This window comes from Cervus canadensis, chromosome 12 (assembly GCF_019320065.1).
Source record: "Cervus canadensis isolate Bull #8, Minnesota chromosome 12, ASM1932006v1, whole genome shotgun sequence".
NCBI classification, from domain to species: Eukaryota; Metazoa; Chordata; class Mammalia; order Artiodactyla; family Cervidae; genus Cervus; species Cervus canadensis.
Window position 1 is genome coordinate 24,016,539 of NC_057397.1, and position 25,563 is coordinate 24,042,101.

The window sequence follows — 25,563 nt, forward strand, 5'->3', positions numbered from 1 at the left end:
GCAACTGTGGGGATTTAGGAGGAAACTGTGAAAACACCTTGCCCAGGACCTGGCAAAAGCAGATGCTCAGTAAATGCCAGCATAATAGTTCTTAGAATGGCCCAGGTAGGATGGACACTAGTAACTGGAAGAGGAACGACAGACAGTGTGAGGAAAACCCAGACAAGCAGCTCTGGGGCTTCCAAGCGGGTGGAGAACAGCCAAGATGAGGCACCCCATCTGCTGGGTGCTGTTTGAGGGCTTTAGACACCTGGAGCCATTGAAGCCTCACCACCAAGGACAGTGAGGCATGTGAACTCACTGGCCCACAGCCACGTGCAGGGGTCAAGTCTGGGCTGCCTCACCCCTGAACCAGCTGCTGTACCCACCACCCGCCCTGCTTCTCCAGACCCCAAGGCCATGGGTTAGTTTCTGCAGGTGGCCAGCATTCCCTGGATGGCTTAAGGAGGGCATCGGATCTGAGAATCTGACTTTTCACGGTCTCACATTTTCCAAGTTTCATATACGTAGCCCTCATCTTTCCCAGTGAACTGTCAGCTCCTGTATTCTAGCCTTCACTGACTGTCACATCTAGTAGATTGGAGGCACAACGAAGACCCTCCAAACGTGTGAGAGTGGGGTGGAACGTGAGCTCGCAGGCTGGCTGCAGAGAAGGCTGTGTCTGCTGTCTGCTGGGAAACATGGCCTGAGCCCTGTGGGTTGCTGTAACTAGAAATGGGGCTGCTTTGGGGAAAGGAGAAACAACCCCAGACACGAAAGAACAGCTGTCACCTAAAGGTCCCAGTTTGCATCTGTCTTGTGGAGGGAATGGCCACGGTCACCATGGTACTCTCGCGATGGGGTAAGAGTTCCTAACATACATTCGAGACCTACATGTGTACTTGCATACATTTATGTAGAGAGATGCTGCTGCTGCTGCTGCTAAGTCGCTTCAGTCGTGTCCGACTCTGTGCGACCCCATAGACGGCAGCCTACCAGGCTCCGCTGTCCCTGGGATTCTCCAGGCAAGAACACTGGAGTGGATTGCCATTTCCTTCTCCAGTAGAGAGATGAGATATATGTAAATACAGATGCAAACAATTTTTTTCTATGTGAATATAGTTATGTCTCTTTGTCCTATTAATTGTTCAAACACTGTAGATATGTGTACCACACAACAGAAAGAAAATGCATTAAAATGCAAACAGTTTTTTATCTTTTGATAGTCTTAATAATATAATGGTTCTAGCAATAGTCCTTATGAATTTGCCATCTTAATTAAAGCAGGACTTTATTTTTCATCCACATCATTTTCAAATTTCATAATGCATGAAGGACTGGTCCTATCTCGACCTGCTAAGCCATTATTTATGTCTGCTGGTTAGTAGAAAATGTGATTAACTATGCATTGCATATAAAAATATGAAAAATGTTAATAGTGCAGTATGTTTTGGGGGCTTGAATATTATTTTATTAAAGAAAATAATGATTTTCATTAAAAAACACAAAATCCCTTAAATGTTTTCAAATGTACCTTTCAAACATAACAAATTTTGAAGAAGTTTCTTGCCTATCCTGAATTATAAAAAGGATAATTAATTCTCCTTCTGTCAAATGATACATAGATTTCCCTGGGGAATTTGTATATTCCATTAAATTCAGAGAAGTCTGACTATCAATTTTGTTGATAGATACAAGTATGTATCTATTGAAACACTAAATATATTTAATTTATTAGGTGAATAAGAAAAGACCTGTTCTCAAATTATTACAGCATTTGTGATATTTTAAATGACTGAGAAAAGGAAGGTTGAATTTAGTATTTTAATGACTGTCCAGAATGGTGAAAGACTCTGCAGTACACTATCCCTTTTCTCCGATGGAGTGTGTTTGCTTCTGGCAGAGAAACATATATGAATGACTAACATAAAAAGACAAACATTATGTTCCTGTAGGTATTGCTTGTCCACAGAAAAGAACTCAGAACTTTCAAACTGGAAAAAAACTGAAATGGAAAAAAAAACAAAACCTGCTCTTAGAATGTTCCCATGTGCTTGAGATAAGAACAGTTAATGAATAATGAAGGAAGCGGTGTCTTGGAGTGAGACTGGTTCATTGTTCTTCTGAAAAGCATTTTAGACTAATTCTCCTATGACTCCATGACTAAATGGATTTATAATGCACCATTTTAATGTTAATAATCTACTCACCCAAATGAAGCCAACAGCAAGTCAAAGACTGAATCATTTTGTGATTTTATATATATCTATATCTATATCTATCTATCTATCTATCTCAACACTGGTCATATGAGCCAATCTTTAACAAACATTAATTCTCTGCATTGCCTCTTCTGCCCCCAAGATTTTGGAGGACTAGGCAGAAATATGTTCCTTTAGGTGTCTTGTAATTTTGCTGACAATTTTTCTCCATAAAAATAGCTCTACTTAGAAAATAAAATAAACATCTGAAAAAGATCAACTATACATTGTAATTAATTGTCAAACATATCAATTTAATAGTGGCATGGGTTAGGAATAATTAGTAGTAAGTTGATTAAATGTTAAGACTACAAAATAGATGTAAGGTTAGCGCTCAAATTCATTTAGCTAAATGGAAAGTATTACAGCAGTCTTGATGCATTTAGATGCCACAACACATGGTATTACATTTTTTTAAAAGATGGAAAATTGGTATTATTTTAGAAGACTACACAACTTAGAAGTGTCAGAAAGAAAAAGAAAAAAAAGAAAAAAAACAAAGCAAGAACAATCCTGTACCTGCTTGGGGAAAACTGTAAGTGTTCCATTGGGGATAACTGAGTTCATTTCTTGGATCAGAGATAGTTACTGAGGTCTTACTCTGTGCAAGCACTCCCTGTAACACTGTTATTAAGGATTTCTACGTGGAAGTCTTGATAATGAAACCAAACAAGCTCTTCGGGGTCTGGGTTCTCTTCCGTAAAGAGCTCACCGGGAGGAGTGAGAGGCAGGCTTCTCAGCATGGTGTGGTGAGAGTGGGGGTATGTCCTAAGTGTTAAAGCGAAGGCCAAGGAAGGAAAGACAGAGCCAGAAGGACATGAGGGCAGTGCACAGCTCAGGGCCTGACTTCCCTTCAGGACTTGATGGATGAAGCGCTAACATTCTTACTTAGGGTCCAGGGGTGAAGATGGACCCAAAGGTAGAAGGGACACAGACAGCATGTGTGGAAGGGGTAAGGGGCAGGCAAGGGGGCCACACGCAGGAAGCATGTGTCTCATGGAGCCCTCAGGTACACGATTTCTCTCTGGAACAGCTGTTTATTCTTCCCACTCCCACCTCTTTTCATCCAGGTTCTGTGCTGCTTTTCCCAAACACCCTCTCAACACTTTAGGAAATATGTTATTAACAATTGGAGGGTACAGCTAGAGACTGAAACTTTACTGCCAAGGCCTAGGAAGTCTTACTTATGGGCCTACTTGGCACCTGTTTGTCCAAGGACAATTAGGAGTATGTAACTATATTTTTCTTCCCTCTCTTTGTTTGCCAAAGGCTACTTAAATCATGGATACACAGCCAGAAAAAAAAAAATGCCTAGAGGAGTAATGCCATGATGTCCTTCCCAGATGTTTGCCTTTAGGATGAGAAGTGAGTTACACAGAAACAAGATGGGGAACTGCTGCCTAGATACCAATATAGCAAGGGACACACACGCCACGGGAGTGATCGATGGGTCAAAAATTAAATATGTTGGCAATCAATGATGCTATTAAAGAGCCTATCATAAAATGTCCATGTGGGGGCAGAGAATTATTTGAAAACTTCAGAAATTAATCTGCAACCCCAGGCTCTGTCTGGAGCTCTGCCTTCCATGGTGGTTGGCATTCCTTAAAATCACAAATTAGAAAAGAAAAAGTTAATTTGATTTAAAAGTTGAAAAATATGACCTTTGAGGAAAGGTTAAAGGAACTGGGGTTATTTGGACCAGGTAAAACACAACTGCAGGACTGACTTAATAAATGTCAAATACTTGCAATCAATTGTTCCTCAAGCATTCAGATGTCTGAAGCAGACAAAGTAGAGTGAAATTGCAGTTAAGATTTTTTAGTTTAACTTTAATAAGCAACTTCCTGGAAGGAATCTAAATCTCTCAGTGCAAGTTAACTTAATGTTACAAGGTTAATTAAACACAAACAGACTACCAAGGAAAGTTGTGGAATCTTGGCTCTTAGATAGAAAACTGCATATCTTAAATGGTTTAGGTTTACTTCTGTCTGGAATTAAGAGACTGGATTGAATAACTCTTTAAGTTTGCTTACAGTATATTATATAACTGGTCTTATAGCTTTTTAATTTCTTCCGTGCATGGGCTAGGCACTAATCCATATGAACTCTAGGGGTGAAGAAAAAGTACAGCAACCCTTATACACAAAGTGAATCTTGAGTTGTCATACTTGGCATAAGAATGGAGAGGAGTTATTTTTAAATTGGCTCCTTTCCTGAACACTTAAGGAGAGCTCTATTTTGGAGCAATATTTTATTACAGCACTAAAAGATAGTCCCAAATCATTAGCATACTGAGTCTATGGAATTTCTTATCAATACCATATTCAAAGTAGAGTCTGTTTGGAGCAAAGAAAGGGCTTAGGTGGAGCTTACCAACTAACTACAAACAATGCTCATTTTTAGCCTTATTAGGAATCTGACATTAAAAAAAAACCCAAACCACACACTTTTATTATTATATATGGTCAAAAATAAGAATAAAAAACCTGTCCATTTTTTCACAGTTGTTACAATGCTTTAATAATTGTTCTCATGTGCAATATTCAAAAAAGGATAATTTGTAAAAAAATGGCTGAAATTGCTAAACTTTTGATGAATTGTGGCATAATGCTAAATAATCATTCTTTGTCTTTTTTCTTTTTTCTTCTGTCAAAATGGGCAAAATCATTTTTTACTGCTTTTCTGCTCCTATTTTTTTTAAAGAAAGAAACAAACCAGGGTGACATCCATTCCATTTTAAACTAATGCTTCTATTATTTCATGTCTAAATGGGGCTGACATCATCAGCTCCTTCATGTCCTAAAAGATACTTACTTAGCTCCAGTCCACTATTACATACTTTATGCATTACATGAAATAAAATATCTCCTGATTTTGAAAATATTTATTTTAAAAACAGCAATCAAATTGTGTGTAATCACATTTTCTGCTTGGCTTTGAAAGCTACATGATTCAATATGCCAGTGGTCCTTTCCATAATGGCAACATATTAGCAGTTCATGCTGCTCTATTTCAGTGGGCTTCCCTGATGTCCCGCGCTCCCTACAGACCCAGAGGGGCACCCCTGCTTCAGGTGCATGTGTCCTGCACAGCACCTACCCAAGTGATGGTGGGCAAGACAGCTGTGCGGTGGCCTCTGAATGCAAAGCGTGCCAGACTGAAAGCTTCAAAAGACAATAAATCTGAGTATATACATTATGCTTGCTTTTGTTGCCTGGAAAAAATAAGGCATTTGGGAAATAAACCCCCAATTTTATTGCCTTTTAACATCTTTTTCCATTTTAAACTCCAGAACTGGAAATTTGAAGTATTCAAAGAAACTGAAATCTCCTTTGTTGCTTTTTTCATTGTAAATTTTCTATACTATGTCATTAGGAACCATACTCTACAAAAAGCCCAGGTTCTAAATGAATCCTTTCTGTGAGGCCATTCTAAAACTTTGCACGATGTTTCTTTGTATGAAAGAGCTTCTGTTGCCTGCACAAAGAACAAGCAATCGCCACATAAGGGCCAGGCAGGAGCCTTGAATGACTTTATACAAGGTTGCATTTTGCCTTCCACCAGCCCATGGTGAAACCCAGCAGTGAGGGTGCCAGGATGAAGGGGAAAAGGAGAGGCTCCTGATTTCAGTTTGCAGGAATCAAGGGATTTTTCTTAGACCATGAATACTTAATATGGACATTTTCTTATTCTACCTTTCTCCTCAAACAGCTCTGTAGTTTCTATATAACAACATGAAAACAACATCACTTTCTTCTTAATGGCAGAATAATATTTTCCAGTCAAAAGAAATGTTCTGTCCAATAAGTTCAAGTAGCTTAATAATCGATTTGGCTTTAGGGTGGGGGTATGGGTAAAACACTGAGAAAGCCCATGCGATAGTGGGAAAAATGACTAAGTAACTAAAGTGACAAGCTGAGTGAGTTGCAACTCTGGATCACAGTTGTGTGGTCAATAGAGAATGAATCACAGGAAAATGTCAGCCCTGGAAAGGATCTCAGAACTCAACTAGTCCTGTGGTTTTCCTTCTTCTTGGGGGGTAGAATCCTAAGTTCAAGGGAATTTTTATAAGAAATGTGAACAAGTGAGATGAATAAGAGCACCATGGTTCTGGCTGATTCCGTTCTGGCTTCCCTTGGCTCCGCCTGATCTAGTCCAACCCTGCTGGTTACAGCCAAGGTACAGTGAATTGTCCATGGTTAACAAGCTTATCCCAGGCAGGGCCCAGCCTTCCAGACTCTCATTCCAGTGCTCTTCTAACCAGATTTCACTCCTGGAAAAGCACAGGCTGGTCAATCACCCACTATCAAAATAACTCAAGGGAATTTTGAGAAAAATGGAACTCTTGCACACTGGGTCATGAATGACTGTTTAACTTGGACCTAGAGAATCAGAACTAGTTGGCACTTGTTTGACTGTATATACTAATAGAAATTCTACACTGTTTTATAACCTGGTCTTGGAAAGTATCGACTTTAAGAAAATGGAATCTTTTCTCAAGTGCCAGAAATCAAACTTTTTGCAGGAGTCCAGACTGACTACTAACACATAAAATTGGCATAGACAAGAATATACAAAAAGGAAGTGGTGGGAAATTGGGGAAGGAAGGAAAAAGTCACCCTATGTATGTTTCACCCCTGTATATGTTTATGGCAAGTTTCAGAAGGCAAGCTAGATATTCTACCCGAGTGACATTTTTATCAAAAAGGGATTTCACTGAATATATCTAGTGCCTACTGTTTGACAGGCACTAATTCATAGGTATTAATTACTTTAATGCTCACAACAGTATGAGAATAAGTGTCTTATCTCTATTGTATAGGTAAAGCAACTGAGGCACAGAAAGGTCATGCAAGTTGCTCAATGTCACATAGCTGGTATGTTATTGTGCCAGGATTTGAATTGAGGAGGTCAAAAGACATCTTGTGGTCAAAAGACAACAGGGTTAATCACAGTGATCTATAAGGACACTCACTAGAAGGTAAAGACTTTTTGGTGATGGCAGGCTTATCACTTTTTTTTTTTTTGGACAGATGTGAAGAAGATTAAGGATTTAAGTATAAATAGCTCATTTGAAAAATCTTCTCTTTCATGTATTTTAACCTCTCCAAAGGAGTTATACATATACATTCTTGCTTTTCATATTTTTTTTATGTTTTATTCAGAAAACTTACATAATAATGCTTCCTGTGTGCCAACCAATGGTCTAACCAATTCTTAAAGATTCATTTCACTCCACAAGATAGGACGATCATTATCCTTGTTTTTGACATAAGGAAGCTGGGGTATTCACTGGCTGAGCTATTTGAGCAAGTCACTTAACTACTCTGAACCTCCATTTTTCATACATAATATTGGGATAGTAATACTCATATACTGACTTCTAATTATGAACTACATTTTTTTACATCTAGTATATTAGACATTTGTTGGAAATGCTTAGAATCAATAAAAATTGTATCACTTACATTGCCAGTAGAGGTAAAAAACAGATAGATATAAGAACATTTAAAGTAAATTTCCAGAAAACATCATGTATTACATAAAACAGTAACATACACAACACATAATAGTGCATATATGTTAAATAATATAATAACCACTAAAGTATACACAGTATCTAAATGAGAACTAAATATTTTCACCTCTTCGATCCATTCAAATTCTAAAATTCCATCATGTGAAAATACTAACACAGTCTGAGCACCATATTCAGTATATATTTAAAGTACTGAAAGGGAAAAATATACAACCAAGATTACTGTACCTGGCAAAGATCTCATTCAAAATTGATGGAGAAATAAAAGGCTTTTCAGACAAGTAAAAGTTAAGAAAATTCACTACCACCAAACCAGCTTGACAACAAATGTTAAAGGGACTTATATAGTCAAGAAATACAAGAGGAGGAAAAAGATCTACAAAATCAACCCCCCCAAAAAAAAAAAAAATCAACCCCAAAAAATGAAGAAAATGGCAACAGGAACATGTATATCAATAATTACTATAAATGTAAATGGGTTAAATGTTCCAACCAAAAGACACAGACTGGCTGAATGGATACAAAAACAAGACCCATATATATGCTGTCTACAAGAAACTCACTTCAGACCTAGAGAAACATATAGACTGAAGGTGAGAGGATGGAAAAATATATTCCATGCAAATGGGAAGCAAAAGAAAGCTGGAGCAGCAATCTTCATATCAGACAAAATAGACCTTAAAATAGAGAAGGTTACAAGAGATAAGGAAGGACACTACATAATGACCAAGGGATCAATCCAAGAGGAAGATGTAACAATTGTAAATATCCATGCATCCAACCTCAATACATGACAAACACTAACAGACATAAAAGGAGAAATTGACAGTAACACAATAATAGTAAGAGACTTTAACACCCCATTCATACCAATGGACAGATCATCAAAACAGAAAATAAATAAGAAAACACAAGTCTTAAATGATACATTAGATGAGATGGATCTTATCGATCTCTTCAGCACGTTCCATACAAATGCAAAAGAAGAAGACCTTCTTCTCAAGTGCCCATGGAACATTCTCCAGGACAGACCACATCTTGGGTGACAAATAAAACCTCAGTAAATTTAAGAAACTGAAATCAGATCAAGCATCTTCTCCAACCACAACGCTATGAGACTAGATATCAATTACAAGGAAAAAACTGTAAGAAACACAAACACATGGAGATTAAACAATATGTGTCTAAATAACCAACAGGTTACTGAAGAAATTAAAAGGGAAATAAATAAATTTCTAGAAACAAATGCCAATGAAAACATGACAACTCAAAACCTATGGGATATAGCAAAAGCAGTTCTAAGCAGGAAGCTTATAACAATAGAATCCTACCTCAAGAAACAAGAAAAACATCAAATAGACAACCTAACTTGACACCTAAAACAACTGGAAAAAGAAGAACAAAAACCCCCAAAATTAGTAGAAGGAAAGAAATCCTAAGGATCTGAGCAGAAACAAATGAAAATGAAAGAAACAACAGTGATGTAAACAGTAAACAAACAGTAAAGATTACTTAGTTTTAATAAAACTAAAAGCTTGTTCTTAGAGAAGAGAAACAAAATTGACAAACCTTTGGCCAGACTCATCAAGAAAAACAGACAGAAGAATCAAATCAACGAAATTAGAAATGAAAAAGGAGAGGTTACGGCAGACAATGCAGAAATACAAAGGATGATAAGAGACTATTACGAACAACTATATGGCAAGAAAATGGATAACTTGGAAGAAATGGACAGATTCCTAGAAAAGTTCAATCTTTCAAGACTGAACCAGGAAGAAATAGAAATTACGAACAATCCGATTACAAGCACTGAAATTGAAGCTGTGATAAAAAATCCCCCAAAAAACAAAAGCCCAGGACCAGATGGCTTCACAGGAGAATTCTATCAAACATTTTTAGAGAAGAGCTAATACATATCCTTCTAAAACTCCTTCAAAAAATTGCAGAGGAAGGAACACTTCCAAACTCATGCTATGAGGCCACCATCACCCTGACACCAAAACCAGACAGAGACAACATAGAAAAAGAACTACAGGCCAATATCACTGATGAACACAGATGAAAAATCCTCACAAAATTTTAGCAAACAGAATTCAGCAACACATCAAAAAACTCATACACCATGATCAAGTTGGGTTTATCCCAGGGATGCACGGACTCTTCAATATATGCAAATCAATCAATGTGATACACCATATTAATAAATTGAAAGATAAAAACCATGTGATCATCTCAATAGATGTAGAAAAAGCCTTTGACAAAATTCAGCACCCATTTATGATTAAAACTCTTCAAAAAATGGGCATAGAAGGAACCTACCTCAACATAGTAAAGGCCATATATGATAAGCCTACAACAAACATTATTCTCAATGGTGAAAAACTGAAAGCATTCACCCTAAGATCAGGAACAAGACAAAGGTGTCCACTTTCCCCACTATTATTCAACACAGTTCTGGAAGTCCTAGCTACAGAAATCAGAGAAGAAAAGGAAATAAAAGGAATCCAGATTGGAAAAGAAGTAAAGCTCTCATTGTTTGCAGATGACATGATACTGTACACAGAAAACCCTAAAGATAGTATCAGAAAATTACTAGAGCTAATCAGTGAATTTAGCAAAGTTGCAGGATACAAAATCAATACACAGAAATCACTTGCATTTCTATATACTAACAATGAAAAAGCAGAAAGAGAAATTAAGGAATCAATCCCATTCACCATCGCAACAAAAAGAATTAAATATCTAGGAATAAACTTACCTAAGGAGACAAAAGAACTATACACAGAAAATTATAAGACACTAATGAAAGAAATCAAAGATGACATGAACAGATGGAGAGATATTCCATGTTCCTGGGTAGGAGGAATTAATACTGTAAAAATGACTATGCTACCAAATGCAATCTACAGATTCAATGCAATCCCTATCAAATGACCAACAACATTTTTCACAGAACTACAACAAAAAATGTCACAATTCATATGGAAACACAAAAGACCCTGAACAGCCAAAGCAGTCTTAACAAAGAAGAATGGCGTTGGAGGAATCAACCTTCTTGACTTCAGATTATACTACAAAGCTACAGTCATCAAGACAGAATGGTACTGGCATAAAAACAGAAATATAGACCAATGGAACAAGATAGAAAGCCCAGAAATAAACCCATGCACCTATGGGTACCTTATTTTTGACAAAGGAGGCAAGAATATACAATGGGGCAAAGATAGCCTCTTCAATAAATGGTGCTGGGAAAACTGGACAGCTACACGTAAAAGAATGAAATTAGAACACTTACTAACACCATACACAAAATAAACACAAAATGGATTAAAGACCAGAATGTAAGATCAGAAACTATAAAACTCTTAGAGGAAAACATAGGCAGAACACTCAATGACATAAATCAAAGCAAGATCCTCTATGACCCACCTCCTAGAGTAATGGAAATAAAAACAAAAGTAAACAAGTTGGACCTGATTAACCTTGAAAGCTTCTGCACAGCAATGGAAACTATAAAGAGGTTGAAAAGACAACCCTCAGAATGGGAGAAAATAATAGCAAATGAAACAACTGACAAAGGATTAATTTCTAAAATATACAAGCAGCTCATACAACTCAAAACCAGAAAAGCAAACAACTCAATCAAAAAGTGGGAAAAAGACCTAAACAGACATTTCTCCAAAGAAGACATACAGATGGCTAACAAACACATGAAAAGATGCTCAATATCACTCATTATTAGAAAAATGCAAATCAAAACTACAAGGAGATATCACCTCACACCAGTCAGAATGGCCATCATCAAAAAGTCTACAAACAATAAATGCTGGAGAAAGTGTGGAGAAAAGGGAATGCTCTTGAACTGTTGGTGGGAATGTCAATTGATACAGCCACTATGGAAGTTGGTATAGAAATTCCTTAAATAACTAGGAATAAAACTACCATATGGCCCAGCAATCCCACTCCTAGGCATATACCCTGAGGAAACCAAAATTGAGAAAGTCACATGTATCCCAGTGTTCATTGCAGCACTATTTACAATAGCTAGAACATGGAAGCAACCTAGATGTCCATCAATAGATGAATGGATAAAGAATTTGTGGTACATATACACAATGGAATATTCCTCAGCCATAAAAAGGAGTGTCTTTGAGTCAGTTCTAATGAGGTGGATGAACCTATAACCTATTATACAGAGTGAAGTAAGTCAGAAAGAGAAAGATAAATATCATATTCTATCACATATATAAGGGATCTAGAAAAATGGTACTGAAGAAGTTACTTACAGGGCAGCAATGGAGAAACAGACATAGAGAAAAGACTTGTGGACATGGGGAGAGGGGAGAAGAGGGTGAGATGTACGGAAAGAGTAACATGGAAACTTACATTGCCATGTGTAAAACAGATAGCCAACGGGAATTTGCTGTATGGCTCAGGAAACTCAAACAGGGGCTCTGCATCAACCTAGAGGGGTGGGATGGGGAGGGAGATGGGAGGGAGGTTCAAAAGTGTAGGGATATATGTATGCCTATGTCTGATTCATGTTGCGGTTTGACAGAAAAGAACAAAATTCTGTAAAGCAAATTATCCTTCAATAAAAAATAAATAAATTATATTTTAAAAAAAGATCTGAGCATCGTACTAACAGCAAAAGGATCAGCTTTAATAAAACTGAAGGGCTTTTGTAAAATAAAGTTGTAGATAGTTGATTCTACACATAAATCTACCTAGGGTGGCTCATATTCATGAGATTTAAAAATTTACAGCAAGTAATTATTTAGAGTTCACAAGTGTTAGCTTTAATTATTTGTTTCCAAACTTTAGGAGACCTTGAAAGAAGAGATGAGAAATTACAGAAAGAGCCCTGTAATTTCTAGGTGGGATGTTTTTACATCCTGATTCTGTAGCCATTATTTCCTCAACTATATGAGCACTGATGGCCTAAATCGTACACTATTTCATTTCATACATATGTCTTATATATACATCAACAACTGGCAAACCAATCAATCACATTATATACATGCAAAGTTGCTAGAAAAGAGTTTTAGTCAGTTTATACAAAGACGCATGAAAAGGGGATCGTATAGACCTAAAGTTACTTTCAGAGAAGATAATACTTAGTGCTTTTAAAACATAAAAATGGTGATATGAAGGGCTGTCCATCTATAGGTCCGCAGATATGGGAATGATGTGCAAACAGCTTACGAGCTCATCTTTCTGTTCTCACCGTCACCACCCTGTGTCTCAACACTCCTTGCCTGAGTTATGATAACAGGCTCCCAGACTCGACACAGCTCCAGTTTCTTGCCACTGCAGTCCCTCCAGAGAGGTGCCCGGAGATTCCTATGACACTGCTTTCATAATGCTTTTGCCTTCAGTGAAAACAGCCAATGGTTTCTTAGAATCCATTATATCAAGTCCACTGTCCTTAGAGTAGTTTTTGAAACCTTTGGTCAAATCTCCCAACTTAAGAGTATCCAACCTGCTTTTCAAATGCTCTCTCCTAGATGCCTTTTCTTTTCTCTCTGTTTGTCCAAATCAAAACTACCTTTCAAGACTGGACTGGCATCATACCTTTTCCACTAAGTTTATAAAATACCCAAGCCAGATGGCTATAATTCTTCCAGGTAGGATTCCTATTGGATCCACAGTCAGTGAAACTGTGTTTACCCTTCTCTTGTCTCTAGCTGCTTCATATTTGACTCAAATTGTTTCATACTTAGTTATGCTTTTTCTATATAGTTTACAAGCTCCTGAAGGACAGTGACTGTATCTTCTCAATCATCTGAGCCTTTGCAAACATTTAGAGCAGGGAAAGCATTTAAAATGTACACACTGATGAGTGGTGTTCTAAACACATACCAGCTCGAAATAAGAACTGGAGAGGCCCCTTGTTTCTCAAAGGAATTAGCAGACTCCAATAAAGTCGATCTTTCCAACTGTATTAGATTTCTATTGCAACTTTGCAGTATATCAGACTCTGGCTGTTGGAATACAGTCAGAGATCCAAACCTTGAAACAGAATTCTAAAAACAAATTTCACCCTCAAATCTACTTTCTCTAACACCATGCTGGCTTAAAAAAAATGAGTTTAGTATAGATTTAATGTTAAATCAACATAATTAACTGGATTTATGCTGTCCAGGACCATAGCCACTAGGTACATGTTGCTATCTTAAGTGTAATTAAAATGAAATAAAATAAAAATTAGTCCTTCAGTCATGCTAGCTATGTTTAAAGTGTTCAATAGCCAATGACTCTTGCTATTGGATGGCATGAATAATAAAAAAGCCATCAGCACAGAGAGTTCTATTGGACAGTGCTGAAGCCTGTCCGAAGCCTTGCCAAAATCGGATTTGTTGGAGCAGCTTTTAATTTAAAGCATAAAATGCTAGGACCAGTTCTGTGAGGAGGCAGGGCAGATGTCCACCTCAGAATATGGTCTGGAGGTACTGGGAAGTTTCACTGTCCTATGAAAAACCCTGACAGACTTACGTGCCAAGAACTGGAATAGCACATTAGAACTTTACTTGCTTAGCTTAGGCTGAAGAGGATCGCTCTGCCTTGTAAAGTGTGCAAACACAATGTTAAGGGGGAAAAACACCGAAGTCCAGTTTCTAAGTGGAAAGAAGCATGAAGAATTAGGATGAGAGAAGCTCATGACAAGCAAAGATGGAAGCACCGTAGAGGAAGGGCCTAGATGGTGGTGCTTCATGACTGGGACTAGGTCCAGTCCTAAGCCTGTCAGCTGAGGACGGAGTGACCAAGAACAGCAAACCTGGGCAAACTCCAGGTGAGTGTACACTGAGGTTACACACTCACCTCTTAAAGAGTGAATGGTGAATTGGGAGAGTCCTTGGAATGCTAAGAAGGCAAATTATAATATGAAAGGAAAAGGGTTTTGAGACTAAACCTCTATAACTGAGGATCTCAATGTCCTCCTATGGCCCAACCTCATGAGCACACAAAGAAGAGGTGAGGAGAACAAAACTGGTACATCCTGCACCGTATTCGTCCTTCCTCTCCTTCTCAGTGAATAGGGGAGCCTAGAAAGCATGACTTGGATGCCTTATTGGCTCCTGAACTGGGTCTAAACCTTAGCCCCAAAGAGGAATAGGCACATGATTTTTCAAGGTCACTACTTTGAAGTAAAACATTATTCAGATTTACATAGCATATTTTCTAAAAAAAAAATCCATCTTCCATTTTATGAAGTCACACTAATACTCTTAGGATAAATTTATACAGTGTAATATCTAAAAACTAGGACAACAGTGTAGAAATTTTTGCTACTGCTGGTGCCGGGAACAAGTCCTCTTCTTTAGGCCAACCAGCTAGCTGCCAGTTTTGCGGAGAATCCTACACCCTACCATGACCTGTGGCGTTAGGCTCAGGACTTCATTCCCCAAACTACAAATAGATTTCTTTCCACTCTCCATCTCCCCACTTTATGTTCATCGTTAACAGAAAACCTTCTAGTGAAGTCACTCAAGTTAGAGATACATCCCCAGATGATTTAGATAAGTGACAACATCAAACACTTTCCTATCAAAAACAACAAAAGATAAGCAAGTTAATCGATTTGTTCATTGGGAATATGGTAGCACTGTTCAGTGACTTACAAAAATGACAACAGAGATGGTTGGACTGTTAAGTGACTGAACAATGGAACCAAAGTAAAGACTTCAACATCCCACCTGTCATTCATTAGAAGTTTCTATTAACCTCAGAGAGTTTCATGACATGGTAGAAAGCTCTGCCCTTGGCCATATACTGATGACAATATTTTTCACTCCGTGAGATATAGACAGAGAAATTATTAAGGTTTTAAATGACATAAGAGTCAGAAGGAAAGATTTTATGATGTCTGTATTCTCAAGCACAGGATGCTTGTTAAAAATACAGACTCTTGGACTTTTGGGTAGGGGCTAAGAATTTAAGTTTTGCTAATTTTCTGGTGATACATATTCTTACTAAATTTGAGAAGTGTAGAACATTATAAGATTCAGAGTAACAACAAAGTCCAAGATACAGGAGCATTTTAGTGGAGATAAATTTTGATCACCCAACTTATACCTTCAAAATAAAGATGAAGATTGTTGTCTTGCTTTCTGATTATATAAATTTGTGGGATTTGAGAGCAGAAAACAGGGGTAAAACAAACCTTCATAGCAGTTCCCAGAAGATGTGGGGGATCTTGCTTGTGGTGAGAAATCCTGTACTGGATGAGACATAGCACCTTCATGATAATTTTTATCTAAAGCTAGTAAGACAGTTTGACCACATGACCGGACATTCAGGTCAAACAGTATTTAGTACTTTGGGTTATAAATATAAGTGATCAAACATGTGGTTAATCGATTTTGCTTTGACTTAAATATAAGATGGAAAACTTTATTAGGATTTTACAGGATTTATGGAGAACATCTTCCATGGCTGAGAACTATTCTAGTTTCAGAAAGCCATGTTACGATGATTGAAAGCTCCTCACATGAATTTAGACCTTGTCAGTGTGGTGTCCCCCACTCCCCAACACAAAACAGGAAGCAGACTCTTACCACAGAAATGGAGTTGGGAAGCAGTGCTCCGTCTTGTCCCAGCATATTGGAGACGGTGATTTCAGGTAGGTCCATATTTTGTGGATGAAACGGTAGCAGGCCATTATGGTTCATTGGGTGACACAGAGAGTGGTAACCAGGTTCGACCTCATTCAGCTGCACCAGAGAGTGTTCAGGGAGGGAAGGAGGAGTGATGGGCGGAATGTTAAAGTCTTCACTTTCCAGGCTTGGGCCAGGGTAGGACTGAAAAGACAACGGTGATATTGTTGCAAATTACCATCCCCTTCTTCTCATCATGGTGAACAAACACACACGACCCCTTCAGATATTATTACAAGCAGCATTAAAGATCTGGCAAAGACATTTCCAATACTCAGATTATCCCGCTGCAAGTTCTCTATTATGCATGGAAGAAAACTGCCTCAAAGGCACAACCACTTCTCGTATAAAGAGTGCTTCCATTAGGCAGTTTTATTTTTCCAAGAAGCTAAGCTCAAACAGATTTCAAAGGTCCCATTAAAATTTTCCAGAGTTTTAATCTAGTTGAATACCTTTTTCATAGGAATTGTGGGGAAGGAAAAGCAATTTATAAAATTAATATTTGATCAAACATGTTTCGTAGAGCTCCCTACTACTCAGATCATGAGATGTAATAAAATGAATTCCAGAAGTTCTGAGGTGACTGCTTCTGTGGTTTGAAGTGCTACAAGCTCACAACTGACAAAAGACAAAAACTTAGTAAAGCTATAACTTAAGTATGTTGTGTAAGTATGGTAGCAGAGAAAGTTGGACATATGAAGACTGTGCCATTAAAAGCTATTTTTATCATGAAGATTATGTCATCAAAATAAAAATTAAGATAAATTTTCTTGATTTCTGACTATTCACATTTATTTGATTTTCCCCTAGAAGATGACAAAATCATTGAAATGCAGTTTGGCTAATTATGAAAGGCAAAATAACATGAATATCACTATAATACTAATTTAGGAATAAAAGTAAATTAGTAAAATAAGTAACATATGAGTGGCTTTTTCCTTTTAGAAAGTAGCTTTTAGATAAAACAGGAAGGGAGGGAGCAAAGAAGAAAGGAAAAAGTATACGAGGACACTACTGCTTAAAAACAGAATGTGGTAAACACGGAACTGATTAGTAAAATGCTGTTACCAATTCATATCAGAACACAGCGAGAGTCAGCAGTCTTTAGAGAGCAGGTGCCATAATGTGAAGGAAACAAAGTGGGTCCAGATAACTCTTGCAAGCCTATCTTTCAAAGTAAGCGAGTCTTCCTAGTGTCTGAGCGCGTGGGTAACAAGGGCTCGCTTGTCTGACAGCAGCACGCCTGCTGGAGTGTGCAAGATTTGAAATGAGCAGGCAGAGGGTAGGAGCCAAAGAAAGTAGTCTAAGGTATTCATGGGGTGTTCAGCCAATAAGCTGCATATTCCTGCTTCCAAGCGCCTGGGGTTATTTTTTCCAGATGGCGTCTATTTGTCTAACAGAAAGAAAATCTTCAAGTTGCACTTGCTAAATGTTGTACAAGTTTTGATATATTTGTTTAGGTTTTGTCAGAAGACATGATTAAATGAAGAGCTACTTAGAACATCTGGCATGGAGACCAGGTCACGTAGAGGCACGTGTGGGTTACAGACCGGGGTGTATGAGGGAAAGATTTGATTCATCTCTGTAGATAATTTTTCTTAAGTATCTAAAGTTCTGCTAAAAAAAAAAGTCACCAGCACTGTAAGTTCAATCATAAGTTTCCAAATTTTCCTGTTTACAATATCTGCCTCCTGACTGAAAAATATATTAGTGCTTTGTGTGAAAACTGCAAGCTTGATTAAATTCTCACTTGCTTAAAATATTTTAGACCTTGAATCTGCAGATCTATACCATCAGCCCCGGGTACAAGTATTCATATAAGTAAATGTAAAAGATGCAAGATGGGGGAGGGGAAAGGAAGCACATATATCAATGCTGACTTTGTGTAAAGCACTGTATTGAGTCCTTTGACTACGCTGTCTTCATTTAATCCTTACAATAATCCTTTGTGTGGCTATTATTACCCTGTTTTCCTAAAGAAAAAATTGAGAGGCTGAAGTTAAATAACTTTCATTTAGCTGGCAAGCAATCAGTACATTTGAGGGATGAATATAAGAAGGAGGAAAGTATTTTTAATTCTAATACTTGTGTAATGTTTCATTTCTATTATTTTGTTAAGTTAAATGATACAAAGTTGCTAATACTCAACTGTTTTTGATTGATAAAATTTTACAATTTAAGAGTTTGTATTAGCGTTAGTATCATGTTTTTCCTGGTCCCAAATTCTACCCCAATGCCCATCCCACTAAAATCTAATATTTACTCTATAAGAGCACAAGTATTCATAATTCGACTTTTTGTCAATATTTCAGAAGGCTGAACTTGTTAATACATGTCTTTTAAGAAGTTATCTGATGTCTGTTTGAAATTTGCCTGAATAAAGTACAATTAATTCCAGTCAAAAAGGAAAAAGATGTTTTTAACTTTATAAATGGCCATTAAACATCTGAAAATACCCAGGGATATTCTACCTATGGTGTACTATAACTTACATTCTAGAATTTCTCTAGTCGTTAAATCTTAATTTGCGGTGTTTTAAAGGAATTTAATTGGTATCACTTTACATCCAGTGATAACAATTGTACTGCAATTTAACTAAACTACATGGTTTATTTTCATGTAATTACACATTAATGTTATTTAATCCATGCACTTATATACCAAAGCCACAGATCCCACAACTTAACCGGTAATGGGTAGTATGTGGATCAAGAATTTTAACAACAAAAGGTTACTTAGTAGTTTATGTTCTTTACATTAGAAGTCATGAGATGGTTATTTGCCAGGAGCCTATTACAGTGTAAATTGATGCCATATAAAAGTATCATGGTAATTGCATAAATGTCAAAATGTCATAGAACTTAGAAAAACTTCACTGCCAGACTAATTACTAACTACTTTTTAAATTTGGAAAAGAGTTAGGTAATTCTTCAACACTGACTTCCATGACATGACTTTATTTTGATTTCTTAAAATCTAGTAAGTATGACTTAACCATAGCAAATTATATATTACAAGCAATTTGCAGTTTGGGGGGTTATGTAACAATCGCTTATGACTCAGTATTTCCCTCATTCTCCACAAAGCTGCCTGGTTACAGTCAGCATTCAATGCTTGTTGAATGAATTAACAAATGAATCACTGAACGAATGCATACAAGAGTAAGTGAATGAGAAGATGCCTTTTTCAAAGGCATAAAGTTTATGAACATACCCATGCTATGGCATGGGCATGAATACACACACTGAATTCTCCAGAATGCACTGGCTAGATGACCACATGGGATGGAATGCTGGCTGCTCGGCACAGTCAGGAAGTGAAAGCACTATATCCTGTGAAAGGTGTCAAAGCTTGAGCAGCCTGAGAATGCCGGGGTGGGGTGGCTTGGTGGCCCTCTCTGGCTATTCATCTGTCCCTCCGAAGTGGCTTGCACTTACCACCCCGCAGTAACGCAGAGGTCCCAGAGGATTCCTAAGGGCGGTTTGGGGCTCCTGGCTCTCAGGAGCTGTTGGCCCTAACCCCAATGCAGCTAAGGACCAGGCAGAAGGCTCAGTTCCACATCAGGATCCCAAGGGGTCGGCCTCACTAGACAAGCGGCCACAGGGGGCATGAGAGGGTGCACTGAGCATAGAAACTGGACATCAGTGATGATCCCAGGGGTGAGTAGTCAGAGAAGCTTCAATGAAGGTCATTCCTTGCACTTTCTACCAATTCAGGGTCCTTTTCTGACTCGGGCTTATTTTCTTCCTTCAAGTCTCAGTGAGGCCAGGTATTAAAAAACTTTCATCCTCCAATTTTCTTGACACCAAAGATCACTTGATCCTAAGACCCTGCATATCCCTATGAGACCCAGGACTATGTATTTTTTCAGCTGAATTAGAGGCCACCAAGGATCAGTCCATGGTCTCTGAGAACCTAGGGGGCTGAGTTCCAGGGTACAGTGCTGGAGAAGAGCAGGTATGGACCCTCAAGGTGGCATCATCTTCCTGATCAGCCTTGATAGTGCCGTTCACCCCTCCCTGTGTAGAGATCAGAGTCTTCTGAGCAGTCTGAGCCATGCAGCTGCCTCCTCCCCAAGAAATGACAAAAATCAGTGGAGACCATCTCCACAAATGAAGAGAAAGTACTGAGTTAAATAAAGGTATGAAATTCAAGCCAATATGTTTAATTTTACCTTGGATCTTCACCAAGTTAATGAACGGCGAACTGGAAACAAAGAAGCATGCAAAGTGATTTGCTCTAAACCATAGCCAGTCAGCATGATCCAAACGATTCGAAGAACTCAAAATTTGATCATTGCTACTTAGCCAGACTCTCCTGATCCCAGGACTTCTCACTGGTCCCAGACACAGCTCTGTCCTAGAGTCGGGGTGGGGGGGAGCTCCATGAGCCCCCGTGTGTCTTGGGGGCAGAAGCCAAGGTCACAGAACGTGCCAGCACAGGACTCTACTACCACTGGAATGTACGCGAACTTCTCCAAGGCCACGAGGGGAATGCTGGGAGCAGTAAAGTAGTAATTCCAAAATATTATCATCCTTGAGAGACTGTTTCTATGGTCCTAAATAACAGATCCAGTATCTGTTCAAGTCAATTTCTTAAAACCTTACCATTGGCATTTGCATATTTAGCGTATAAAGTGCTACATCTTTCTCTGATGAGGAGACAGATTTTGGACTGGTTGAGCATACTTATAATGCCTCCTCAGAGACTGATAAGAAGGCCAAGTGGTATGCTGGAAACACTGGAGCCTCTCGAGTCCAGCAGATGGGGCTGCTCCAGGCTCTTGGAAGCATTTATTAGTGTAGGTTCCGGGGCAGCTTTCTTACTGCTGGTGAGCCTCAGTTTCAAAACCTGCTTTATGGGTCTTAGGAGCATGAAAACAAAAACATAAGATGGGTAAATGCCTAATAATATATGTCTTCCACATAGAAAGTTCTTAATAAATGGCAGCTTTGGCATAGCTATGCTTATTGTAAAATGGGTTTATGTACACCAAAAACTGGATCATATCTGAGAAAACAAACAAGTACAGACCAAATGGAAGAGGATTAGACATCATAATAAAGGAATTTCAGTATATTTACCATTGATCAAACCTCACATTGAAGCAAAGTGTTGCCCCATTCATACATAATATGTTCATTTAATTTCTCCCTGTAAATATCTTTTGTCTTTATTTTAATGGGAATTAAACTGCAATTTTGGAATTAAAGAATAACAAGACAGTGGGAAATGGTGAATAGGTGAAGAATGCTGAAGAGCTCAGACAACAAGGACCTCAAGTACAGAGGGCCACAACTGATTCTTCAGAGACTTTTGCTGCAGGCCAGCACCCATCAGTACTGACAGTGCCAACCTACTAACCCATGGATGAATCTGTGAAGCAGAATTTCAGTCTCTAAGCTTGCAACAAAAGCTGCATTTTCTAACATACTGTCTTATGTCCAAAGGAAGACCATATTCCCTTGGAGACTGTAGTCAAATTGCTAATCAGATGGTTTGTTTTTGAGACAACAATCAAGAGTTGGGCTAGGAAAGTAACAGAAGAGCCTTCTCATATGATCTTTGGGGAACCTTTCTAGCCACTTGACTAAAGCCACTGTCCTTCCCCATGTCCAACCACCCCTGGCATCTCCAATTCAGTGAAAAAAGAAGGAAAATCTCTCGCCCGATTTCTGGAAGATCTCATTCCCCTGCCTGTTAAATGACATTTCTTTTTCATCATTTTGCTTTATATATTTCATAGCCTAGGTATCCTGTCTACATTGTTTTCTCCTTCTACAATCCACACTTCCTTTCACTACAGTCTGTCCTTAATTTTTGTTCTTATTCTGAATTATTACATCTGGATAGATAAATTAAGCTGATTTTTCTTTTGACTACAGAGAATTTATATTTTTTTGTACTGTTTAGATAAGAGGGTTAATAAATGCTGACCAGGAACAAATAATGGGAAATCTCTTCTGGACTTTGTCTTTTCTTCTAAAAATCTAGTTTCTCCACCAGAAGGGTCTTGTATTTGTGGGTCTCTGTCCACACATTGTATTCATTATACAGAATGTTCAATCTTTGTTGACAAGTCCCATAACTCAGAAGAATTCAAAAGATATCATCTTGTACGTATCTTTAAATTATGTGATGGCTTCATGTGATCATGCGCACACTAAAAATATGGCAATGGTTAGAACACTGTAAAACATGTTTCCCATATAGATCTTTATTTGAAAGATAAATAAATAGCACTGCCATCAAATGTATATGAAAGGCCTTAATTTTTAATCTATAACATAATTCCTGAAAGTTCAGGATAGAAAAATTCCAGTGTTTAAAAATGTTTCATCTTGTATTATTAAAAATTCTTGTTGCATAATTTAAATAACTGAATGAAAAGCAAAGTAAATTGAGTTCATTAAGAAAATAATAAACTTCCTTTGTATGTTTTCAGAAGTTAAGATATTGCATGTAATGGTGCTTTCTCTCAAAAGAATTTAAATAGCATCAACATTATCTGCAATTTCTTTTGAGAAGACCTTCAGAAGTAGGTATTTTTCAGATTCTTTTGTCTCTGTGTGAACAAGGGTTGATAGCTTGAAACTATAATGTATTACTGTGGAAAGCTTCAGTCTGTTACATAAATCATCTGAACACTCAGCAAGAATTGTCCAACAGTGCCATTGATGTGCTCAAGCCAATGATCCTGCAAACAATTTTTTTGTCTTTCTTCACGTTAGACAATAGCAATAAATCATCTTCATTTAAAAACACACAATGCACTAATTTTTCAAGCAACAGTTATCAAAATGCAATTCTGGGTAGAACGTACCACATTTATTTCATTTGTGCTCATTAGTTTTTGTAACCTCTTTAAGTAAAAGGCAATCAGTGCTTCATCTGTCCTAGAAGCATTTGTTGTGTACCTACTATGTGTAAGGCATTCTGCAAAGTGTGATTTGAGATACAAAGAACTACAAGAGTTTGTTATAAAGGAAGTAAATTAGACAAGAGAGAAAAACACTTCCAATAAAACAGCATGTCAATTGTCAAGCTAAGTGATATCTGGGTGTAAATGAAAGAAGAATTATTTGAAGCTGGGATGACGGGGCACAGGAAATTCACCCTGGTAACAGGACCTAAAAATCAGACACTTCTGCTCAGATGCAGTAAGTGATGAAGGAAAGACCACGAAACTGACAAGCAAATCCAGGTAATGCAGCAAGAAGGTTCAACAGGGAGGTTAGGTCTTCAATCTCTAAGAAAACTTCAAGGGCAAGATTGAGCCCACTAAGCAAAACAAACTTTGGGGTACTAAGCCCAGTGTGCGCCTCTACTGGGACTCATTTTTATCAGATTATTAAAAACGGGCAGGGTGCAAAGCCTGAATGAAATCAGCAAACAGGGTTAATGTGAGGCCTCCCCAGATGATTGCGGACACTGGGGCCAGGTTTGGGAGAGCTCTGACCCTTGAGGTGGGGTTCACAGGCTGAAGCTTTAAGGATCTAGTGGGATCAGGACAGAGGGCTAAGCACTCTCAAAACAGGGGTGGGAGGTGTAGGGAAACCCTACCCCAGAAACACTCTTCTGGGTGTCATGAATGCTGCTATGGCCATTCTCCGGGATTTCAAGAAAAGTCCAGAAAAGTCCTTAGCACTTATACACAGGCGTTTCTCTTGCCATAATTCATTAAGGATGCTGGAGTGGGAAGAGATTTATTTCCTCTCAGTATTGTGTGGGAGCCTACATGAGTCTCTGAGCTGTATTTTTAGGGGACATTTTAAAATCAGGTGTTGTGTGCTGTTGCCATAAGGACCTTCTCCTTGACTGAAAAATAAAGCTTCTGTGAAACAATGTGCCATCCCTCCCCCTATATTCCCAACCACACAGGGGTGCTGATTAGGGAGAGCAGACTGATGTGGGGGAGCTACTTCTGAAACCCTAGTAGAGGCCTAAGGATGTTCTGCTAACAGATCATCATTCTACATTCAGTGTTTAAAGGGGATAATTAAAACACTTAAAGTTTCATTGCTTAGTATAAATTTCATGTACAAAAACCGCCTATCCTTCTTTATAGTTTTCCAGAGGTCTTCAAGTCTCACATTGAGATTCAGTTCTACAATTTTTTTTTGGTTTATTTTATAAATAATCCATGTTAAAAGAGAGAAGAAAAAAAGAAAAGAAAACATACATGAAAAAGTCACATTCTTTCAAGATTCTTTTCAGTCCATGTTTGCTACTTTGTTCTGGAATTTTGTTTTATTTTTAATAACCAAAGTCAGATCATAATACTCTGATTTTGGAGCTAGAAATGCTATATGCAGTGCTCATCTTCTCTCTTAGCAGATGTAGGTACTTAATGCTCCTAAACCTTAGTTTCCAAATCTGTAAAGCAGGAATGGTAATAGTATTCAATTCATTTAGGGTGCCTCAGGGTTAATTGAGATAAATGACATAATATAAGCTTTGGTTTTTCCAGTAGTCATGCATGGATGTGAGAGTTGGACTATAAACAAAGCTGAACGCCAAAGAATTGATGTTTTTGAACTGTGATGTTGGAGAAGACTCTTGAGAGTCCCTTGGACTGCAAGGAGATCCAACCGGTTCATCCTAAAGGAAATCAGTCCTGAATATTCATTGGGAGGACTGATGCTGAAGCTGTAACTCCAATACTTTGACCACCTGATGCAAAGAATTGACTCATTTGAAAAGACCCTGATGCTGGGAAAGATTGAAGGTGGGAGGAGAAGGGGATGACAGAGGATGAGATGGTTGGATGGCATCACTGACTCAACGGACATAGGTTTAAGTAAACTCTGGGAGCTGGTGATGGACGGGGAGGCCTGGCGTGCTGCAGTCCATGGGGTCACAAAGAGTTGGACATGACTGAGCAACTGAACTGAACTGACTGATAAATAATCTGAGTAATATACTAGCTCATAAGTGAAAGTGAAAGTGAAGTCGCTCAGTTGTGTCCGACTCTTTGAGACCACGTGGACTGTAGTCCACCAGGCTCCTCCGTCCATGGGATTTTCCAGGCAAGAATACTAGAGTGGGTTGCCATTTCCTTCTCCAGGGGATCTTCCTGACCCAGGGATCGAACCCAGGTCTCCCACATTGTAGGCAGACG

The 25,563-nt window shown here is 38.2% G+C and overlaps 1 protein-coding gene across 3 annotated transcripts in view; it reads right to left on the reverse strand.

Annotated features, from left to right (window-relative positions):
- Nucleotides 1-25,563, reverse strand: part of TOX (thymocyte selection associated high mobility group box) — a 307,493-nt gene that overhangs the window by 128,590 nt on the left and 153,340 nt on the right. For all 3 annotated transcript variants that reach the window (XM_043483897.1, XM_043483896.1, XM_043483898.1), the window contains exon 3: nt 16,344-16,586. In XM_043483897.1, the coding sequence (XP_043339832.1) occupies nt 16,344-16,586 (243 nt within the window). The remainder of the gene's footprint in view (nt 1-16,343; nt 16,587-25,563) is intronic.